We start from the raw sequence: 9705 nt of genomic DNA, 5'->3' as shown, positions 1-9705 counted from the left end.
CGCACACAGACACCCACACACACCCTTACAGACACACACACTCCCACACTCATACATGCACCCCCTCACAGACTTAAGACACTCTGCACTCACTACACACACACTTTCTCACACTCACAACCCCCACCCCAGACAGACACACAGACACACATAGACAGACAAAGACCCACATGCACACATATATTTTGTGGGGTGAATTTGTACTTGCAGAGTTACATTGCACTTTGCTCAAAAACTGCATACGTTCACGTAGAACTCTGAGCTCAAAAACTGCATGAATTTATGTAAAACTCTGTTATCTCACTTTTTAGATTAGAATCAATCTGAACATCAGGTCATAGACAGAGAACACAGGGGGCTAACACCTTCAATATATTGTCTAGCTATCACTATTGTTAACAGCTAACCCAAGAATGCAACTTTAAATATAAGGGTTTTGTGATTTACACACGAAAGAAATGAAACTATCACTGTATTCTAACAGATGAAAGGCTTAACAGACAATCAGTTTTTCAATGTATAATTTCAGTTACATCACACTGCAAATTTTTGCTATAAATTCTGTGTTACGATCGAGCCCTCCACAATCACCTGATGAAGGAGCGTCGCTCCGAATTTGTACACCCCAGTCCAACACCGGCATCTCCAAATCATAGTTTTAAGGTAAGATGTGAAAGAATGGATCCTCTCTTCTCAGGGCAAAGCAAACCAGACAAGACTGTGTGTACGGCGGAGGTGGCGCAGGGATTGACATGTAAGAAAAATGGAGTTGAAACACCATGGAGTCAGTTTCTGAAGATTGAGGATTCAGACTGAGGGGCTGTAAACCAAAGTGAAAATGAGGTGTTGTTCTTTGAGCTTGCGTGAAGCTTCAGTGGATCATTGCAGCAGCTCCAGGAATTAAATGTTCACAATGGGAACAAAATGGTTCATTGAAATGGCAAGCAACTGGAAAGTCAGGCTCATTCCTATAGACAGTACAGAGGCACTTGTCTGGAAAATTGGCAGGGGCACAAAACATGGGGATGTGCAAAAGTTTTGGGGGCTCTGCAAAATTGGGCTAGGTGCACAGAACATTATCAGTGCTCTATAATTGGGGTCAGGTGAAGGCATGGTGGGGTAAAAAATGAGGCAGTGCATCAATTGGGGGGGGGGGTGGCGCACAAAATTGTGGTTACAAAGGAAAGCAGTGTTAGGGGTTGCAAAACTGGAAGTATGGGAGGCACAGATTGGGAGGCACAAAACTGGGGATGGTGCAGAACTGGGCTTGTGAAACATCAGGGGGCTGTACACAAAATTTGGTGTTAACTCTTAATTCCCTCCAAGATGAAGCCAGACCTGCTGAACTTTTCCAACAATTTCTGTTTTTGTTTCTGATTTACAGCATCTACAGTTTGTTTTGGTTTTTACCCCAAATTATTTTAATCCCATTTGTCAGCATTTGGTCCATTTCCCACTAAACCTTCCTATTCACATATGCATTCAGATGCCTTTTAAATGCCATAATTTTACCAGCCTGAACCACCTCCTCTGACCCTGGCAACTCATTCCACACACACACCACCCTCTGCATGAAAAGGTTGCCCCAGAGGGCCCCTTTACAATATTTCCCCTCTCAACTTTATCCTATGCCATCTAGTTTTGAAGTGGAAAAGATCTTGACTAGTCACCCTATCCATGCCCCTCATGATTTATAAATTTCTATAAGGTCACCCCACAGCCTACAAATCTCCAGGGAAAACCACTCCAGCTTATTCAGCCTCTCCAGAGAGCTCCAACCCTGGCTCCATCCTTCTAATTCTTTTATGAACCTTTTCAACTTACACAACATCCTTCTGACTGGAGGTAGACCAGAATTCCATAGACTCCCTACAGTTTGGAAGCAGGCCATTTGGTCCATCAAATTCACACCGACCCTCCGAAGAGTATCCACCCAGACCCATCCCCTACCTTATTTCCATAACCCTGCATTTCCCTTGGCTAACGCACCTAACCTGCACATCCCTGAACACTATAGGCAATTTAGCATAGTCAATCCTCATAACTTGCAAAACTTTGGATTGTAAGAAGAAAATTAAGCACCTGGAAGAAATCCACGCAGTCATGGCGAGAACATGTGGAGTTTGCACAGTCACCCTGTAATTGAACCCAGGTCACTGGCACAGTGAGGCAGCAGTGCTAACCATTGAGCATGACACTATTCCAAAAGTGGCTGAACCAATGCCCTGTACAGTTGCAACATGACATCCCAACTCCTATACTCAATGTGCTGACAAATAAGGGCACATGTAGTAAATGCCGCCTTCACTATCCTGTCTACCTGCAAGTCCCATTCCAAGGAACAATGTTCCTACACTCCCAAGTCTCTATGTTCAACAACACTCCCCAGGACCTTTTGATTGAGTGTTTAAGTCCTGCTCTGATTTACCCCACCAAAATGTAGCACCTCACATTTATGTAGATTAAATTCCATCTGTCACTCCTCAGCCTATATGATCAAGGTCCCATTTGACAACTTGCATACATTGCAATTGGTAGTATCCACTTTCATACAACATTCCACTTTAAAATAATTATTTTTTTTAGAAAATCTATACTGGTTTGTGTGTCTCTTCATGCTTTGTGACCATGACAGCAGGTTGACCTTTATTGTAAGCAGAGTACGGCTTGCTTCAGTTATGTAGAGCCTTGAAGTGTTGCGAGCAGTTTTGGTCGTCTCACCTACAAAACTACATATTTACCAGTGTTAAACTCCTACTAAAGGTTCACCAGATTGGTAAAGATGCTGCATAAAGAAAAAATTGAAGAAACTGGCATGTATCCTCCATGGTTTAAAAAAATGAGGTGATCACAAGGAAGCTTACAACATTGTTACAAGTCTCAACAGGACAGTTAGTGGGAGAATGTCATCCCTGGCTGGGATATCTCAAACCAGAGTGCACAGTCTCGGATTATCTGTCATACAATCAAACACAAGATGTGGAAGCAATGAAGGAGTGCACCAAAATATTTTATACACAGTCTAATCACCTTTGGGCACAATTTATCAAAGGTGAGCGAGATCTGTCAAATAGTCTAACTTCTTGGCTATTTATAGGATGAAGGAGACCTTTTCTATATTCAATTGTATTCAAAATGATCCAACATTAATGAGTGTCGTTGCATCACAGGTAGAATTTGAGACATAAATCCACATCCAGAACCAAAGACAGAGGGGTGGCTGTAGCTGCATCTCAATATTCTCAAATATTTTACAGCAAAGAACCAGCTGTAGAGTCCAGACATTGTTTCTGCTGTGTGCAAACAGCATTAGCATCTCAATTCCTTCCCATAAACTGAAGTGTAATGTTAGAGCTGAATCAGAGCCACGTTTACTGGAGTTCCCTATCAGCTGAAGGAGGTCTATTATTTTCAGTTGGAGTTTTGCTCCAGATGGAAGAGACTGAGTGACTGAGACAAAAGATGAAAAAAATGAGGGAGTGAGCAAGACAGCATGAGCTAGACAGGAAGGCAGAGAGAGGGAAAACAAGAGAGACAGACGGACTGAAGAAGAGACAGAGAAAGGAAGAATGAGAAATAGACAGAGAAAGAAAAGGAAAAAAGCCAGAGAGACCCCGACAGGAGGGAAGGAAAGACAGAGAAGAGACTCACGAAGGGATACCCAACATTCAAGTGGATCCTAGCTCTCTCTCTGTGGTTTCTCACATTCCCTTTCTCTCATGAGGGACAGACCATGTTCCCAAAGTTTACGTCAGTCGGGATGATTCAGGGGGTGGCAAAGATTCAAAGGAGGGAAGGAAAGACAGAGAAGAGACTCATGAAGGGATACCCAACATTCAAGTGGATCCTAGCTCTCTTTCTGTGGTTTCTCACATTCCCTTTCTCTCATGAGGGACAGACCATGTTCCCAAAGTTTACGTCAGTCGGGATGATTCAGGGGGTGGCAAAGATTCAACGCTGGCATTGAGATTCCAACAGTACCCACACACATACTGACAGAAACCTGCTGATACTCACCTCCTGGTTCATCCACATGGCAGGAGCGGCTATGGCTGCCACGACCTACTTGAAATGCCTTCGGCTCTGTCACTCAAAGATCTCTCTCTGCCCAAATCCCAGCTCATCCATCAGCTCCCAGCTGCCTCCAAATGGAGCACCCCTTCCCTAGACTGTAATGTAATGTAATCTAATGTAATGTAATGTAATCTAATCTAATCAAATGGAGCACCCCTTCCCTAGGTATGGAGAACTCCAAGAAGCATCTTTGTGAGATTATAGGGGGAAAGAGAGAGGTGGTGTGGGAGAAAGCAGCAGCTCAATAGTTTAGTCTGTCCCTCTCCTCCCCCATCTCATCCACAATGGCCCCAGATTTAAAATCTATACAGAGGCAAAGCTGTGGTTCAAACCAGCAGCAGCTACAATACAGGTTCATTTAGACAACAGAACACAGGCTTCTGTAACCATATACAAATTTATTTCACATGGGAACACAATTTTCATACAGATCAACAGAAGGTTTAAATGGGACTGAAATGCATAAGTAAAGTCAGCTAGTTTACTTTTAACGAGTTTGAGAATCCCACAAATGAATCAATCCAATTTACAAATGAATGCCGACTACACAGATCTATTGTACAAATTAACAAGTTTATTGCAGAAATGAACTTGAGTTTATTATTCCACCCCACCCTGGTAGTCTGTTTAACTGAGCTGGAGTTCATTACCTTCAGCAAAAACAGACCCCAATGGACATGGTTCAATCATCAGTTAAGAAAAAGATGAAACTGCTCTAACAGCTCCAGAGCAGAAAGGGCTTGAAACCAGATCTTCTGGCTGCAAGGTAGGGACACTATACAGATGACAGGACACATTGAGAGAGCTGTGAGCAAAACATATGGAACCTTGAACTTCATAAATCGAGATAGAGAAGAAAATCAGGGAAAAGATATTGACCTTTTTAAAGGTGTCGATGGTAGTCATGATTTGGAGATGCTGGTGTTGGACTGGGGTGTACAAAGTTAAAAATCACACAACACCAGGTTATAGTCCAACAGGTTTAATTGGAAGCACTAGCTTTCAGAGCTCCTTCATCAGAGCTGAAAAATGCGTTGCTGGAAAAGCGAAGCGGGTCAGGCAGCATCCAAGGAGCAGGAGAATCGATGTTTTGGGCATAAGCCCTTCAGGAAGGAAGAGGGTGTGCCAAACAGGCTAGGATAAAAGGTAGGGAGGAGGGACCGGCTGTGGGAAATAGTTGGACAATAACCTGGTGGTGTGTGATTTTTTTTAAAAGTTCTCTTTAGGACTGAACTAGAGTCTAGTCCCAGTCACCATGCCTCAAGTGTACAAGTTATTGACAGGTTTAGTTAAGGTAGAGAAATAAAACATTGTTTCCATTCTGTGATGGTCCAAGCATTGGGGAGCTAGAGTTAAGGTTTTGGGAAAAAGATGCAGTGTTGACATGAGGAAAAGTTTCATTAAGAACAACAACAGCAGCAACAGGTGCCTGCTCTACAGTCACTTGTGAACTTGCTGGTGTCTCAACAGGTTGGATGACTGAGTAAATCCTTTCCCAAGAAGGAGCAGGTAACAACTTCTCACCAGCGTGCATTCGTTGGTGTTTCAGAAGATTTTTTGAATGTACAAATCGTTTACCACACTCAGGGCAGGGAAATGGCCTCTCCCCAGTGTGAATGCGTTGATGTGTCAGCACTTCACGTCTGCGTTTATAGCTTTTCTCACAGAGCGAACATTTGAAAGGTTTCTCATCAGTGTGAACGAGTTGGTGTGCCCTGAGGTTGGATAACTGAGAGAATGCCTTCCCACACTCAGAGCAGGGGAATGGTTTCTCCCCAGTGTGAACTCGCTGGTGTGTCAGCAGGTAGGATGAATCACTGAATCCCTTCCCACACTCTAGGCAGATGAATGGTCTCTCTCGAGTGTGAACTCGCTGGTGCTTCAGCAGGTGGGGTGACCGAGTGAATCCTTTCCCACATTCAGAGCAGATGAATGGCCTCTCCCCAGTGTGAACGCGCTGGTGTCTCCACAGATTAGATGAGTCACTGAATCCCTTCCCACACTCGGGGCAGATGAATGGCCTCTCCCCAGTGTGAATGCGTTCGTGTTTCAGAAGGTCAGATGACAGAGTGAATCCTTTCCCACATTCAGAGCAGATGAATGGCCTCTCCCCAGTGTGAATTTGCTGGTGTTTCAGCAGGTTGGATGAGTCACTGAATCCCTTCCCACACTCAGGGCAGATGAATGGTCTTTCCCCAGTGTGAGTGCGTTCATGTTTCAGAAGGTCAGATGACAGAGTGAATCCCTTCCTGCAAACAGAGCAGGTGTACGGCCTCTCCCCAGTGTGACTGCGTTGATGGGTTTCCAGCAGGGATGGGTATTTGAATCCCTTCCCACAATCTGCACATTTCCAGGGTTTCTCTATGGTACAGGTGTGCTCATGCCTCTCCATATTGATTTATCCGCTGACTCCTCACGCATACACAGGACAGGGATACAGTTTCTCCCCACTATGAATACTGTGAAGGTATTCAGACTATGCAACTGGTTCAAGATCTGTCCACGGTCAGTTCGCTAGAACACGCTCACTCAGTCTGTGTAACTAGTTACAGCTCTTTCCACGGTCAGTTCACTGGAACATTCGCTTGGACGTATGTGTCTTGGTATATTTCCAGTCACACCGATGTTTGAAATCTTTTCCCACAAGCAGAACAGACAAATGTTGAAAATCCAATGGTTATCAAGTTCTGATGAATTGACTCACTCACAGATCTTGAAAGAATGTTTGTTTGGAATTCTTGATAATAAATGTGCTTCTGTGATTCCCTGTAAAACAAATTTGCATCATGAACAGGTGAGAAAGAACTATTTAAGACGCAACAGGAGATTGTGAAATGGAGTTAATTCAATCTGGAATCGTGTGAGTAAGACACTCCGAAGTAGTGACCAAGAAATGTTACTGGATTGTCTTAAAAACTCAAGTTCGTGAATATCCTTCAGGGAAGGGGACCCATTGCCTGCCCTGGGCCTTCACAAGTCTCAGCCCTCGACAGGAGGAGAGACAATGGGATACTTAAGGACACAATTTCTTCTACATCACAGGAATAACTTTGACAGATGCTGTCTCCAAGAAAATCAAGGCTAGCACGTATAGGGAACCATCACCTATAAACCCCACTTCCAGGCACTCCACTTTCCTTTTGTGGATGCGTATCGCTGGTTCTTCATAGCTGCTGTCTGACAATCCTGTAACTCCTCACTGAACAGCACTGTGGGAGAGCTGTCATAGCAGTACAGCCAGTGAATGCTGGCCTTTTTTAGCCTTGCTCATGCTCCAGTAATAAAATTAGACGTAAATTAGATTAGAGTCACAGAGACAGAGCACAGAAACAGACGCTTCAGTCCAACCAGTCTGTGCCAACCATAATTTCAAACTCAACTAGTTCCACCCATCTGGACTTGGCCCATATCCCTCCAAACATTTCTGATTCATCTACTTATTTAAATTCATTTTAACTGTACCCACATCCACCACTTCCTCTGCACGTTCATTCCACAAATGAACCATGACCTTTGTAGAAGCATTGGCCCTGCATATCTTTTATAAATATTTCTCCACTCACCTTAAATATATGCCCCCTAGCCTTGAAATCCCCCAGAGGGAAAAGACACATGCCATTCACCCTACCAATACCTCATGATTCTAAAAACTTCTGTAAATTCACCTCTCAACCTCCTATGCTCAAGTGAAAAAGTTCCAGTCCCTCCAACCTCTTCTTATAACTCAAACCTTCCATTCCCAGCAATGTCCCTGTAAGTCTCTTCTGAGCCCTCTCCAGCTTAATATCTTTTCTATAACAAGGAGACCAGAACTGCACACAGTATTCCAGAAGAGGTCTCACCAATATCCTGTACTTCAACATGACAACCCAACTCCTTTATTCAAAAGGTGTGAACAAAGAAGGCAAGTATGCTAAAAGCATTCTTGACCAGCCTATCCAAATGTGATGTAAACTACAAAGAATTATGTACTTGAATCACTAGGTCTCTGTTCTGCAGCACTACCCAAGGCCCTGCTTTTCATTATATAAGTCATGCCTTTGTTTGTTTTACCAAAATGTAAAAACTTACATTTATCCAACGCGCTCTTTAGCCCACTGACCCAATTGATCAAGATCTCTTTGTAATCCGAGTTAACCATTCACTAGGCCAATCTTGGTGCCAAATGTTAACTTACTAACCATGCTTCCTATATTCTCATCTTGATTATTTACATAAATGACAAACAAGAGTGGACCCAGCACCGATCACTGTAGAATACTAATGGTCACAGGCTTCCAGTCCGAAAACAACCCTCCATCATCCTTCTGTCTGTCGATAAACCAATTTTGCATTCAATTGGCAAGCTCACCCGAAATCCTGTGTGACCTAACTTCACTGATTAGTCTACCACGCTAGACCTTGTCAAAAATTTTACTAAAGTTCAAGTAAACAATGTCTACTCCTCTGTTCTCAGCAATCTTCTTGGTTATTTCTTCAAAAAACTCAAGTTTGTGAGAAAATGAGTTCCTTTGCTCATAACCATGTTTATGCAGCCTCCAGAAACACGTCACTCACACTGAGGAGAAACCGTTCCACTGCACTTCCTGTGGAAAGAGTTTCAGACAGTCAGCCTCACTACACAACAAGAAATTCACACTGTGGGGGGTGGCCATTTATTTGTCCTGTGCATGGGAAGGGATTTATTCAGATAGCAAGTTTGCTGGGATAGCAGCAAGCTCAGACTGGACAGAAATGGCTTACCTGCTTTGAGTGTGGGAAGGGATTCACATGGTCTCACAACTTGCTGATACATCAACACATCCATACTGGCGAGAGTATGGAAAAGGATTCTCTCAGTTCATTCATCTGCTGAGTTCACACAAGTAAGAGACTATTCACCTGCTCGGCATGTGATAAGAGATGCACTCAGGTTTTCACAACTGCTCAGTTCTTCCAGTTACAGCAATGGCATGTATGTCCTGCACACAGGTAGCAGGACAAATCCAACCGAACCATTAATCACCCTTTCAGTATACTCTTGACCATTAGTAAAGCTATGGAAGGTGTCACTAACAGTGACATCCAATAGCACTTGCCAGTGATGCAGAGTTTGGGTTCTGTCAGGACCACTTAGCTACTGACCTCCGGTCTTAGTTCAAACACGGACAAATGAGCTGAATTCCAAAGGTGAGGGGACAGTATAGTCCTTGAATCAAGGTCACATTCAATAAAGTGCAGCATAAATAGCTTTGATTAGATTCCAGACTGTAACTCTCTCCCAAGGAACTGAGACTCTGTACAAAAACCACCGTGACCCCTCAATTAGATTCCAGTCCGTAACCCATTCCCAGGTATCTGTTATTAAGAATGCAAGAAATAGGAGCAGGAGTAGGCCATCTGGCCACTTGACCGTGCTCCACCAGTTAATAAGATCATGGGTGATTTTTTTCATTGACTCAGCTCCACTTACTCAACTGGATTAGTGGTGCTGGAAGAGCACAGCAATTCAGGCAGCATCCGAGGACAGGCAAAATCGACGTTTCGGGCAAAAGCCCTTCATCAGGAATAAAGGCAGAGAGCCTGAAGCATGGAGAGATAAGCTAGAGGAGGGTGGGGGTGGGGAGAGAGTAGCATAGAGTACAATAGGTC

At 43.7% G+C, this 9705-nt stretch overlaps 1 protein-coding gene across 2 annotated transcripts in view; it reads right to left on the bottom strand.

Annotated features, from left to right (window-relative positions):
- Positions 1-9705, bottom strand: part of LOC122543931 (zinc finger protein 239-like) — a 27532-nt gene that overhangs the window by 11254 nt on the left and 6573 nt on the right. Inside the window, exon 2 of one of the 2 annotated variants that reach the window (XM_043682868.1) lies at positions 5599-6840. In XM_043682868.1, coding sequence (XP_043538803.1) covers positions 5599-6466 — 868 coding nt within the window. In that variant the 5' untranslated portion in view covers positions 6467-6840. Of the gene's footprint in view, positions 1-5219; positions 6841-9705 lie in introns of those variants that run through there. The other variant, XM_043682867.1, reaches the window with a different exon arrangement.

The sequence above is a fragment of the Chiloscyllium plagiosum genome, chromosome 45 (genome assembly GCF_004010195.1).
Source record: "Chiloscyllium plagiosum isolate BGI_BamShark_2017 chromosome 45, ASM401019v2, whole genome shotgun sequence".
NCBI lineage: Eukaryota > Metazoa > Chordata > Chondrichthyes > Orectolobiformes > Hemiscylliidae > Chiloscyllium > Chiloscyllium plagiosum.
This window is presented reverse-complemented; position numbering and strand designations above follow the sequence as displayed.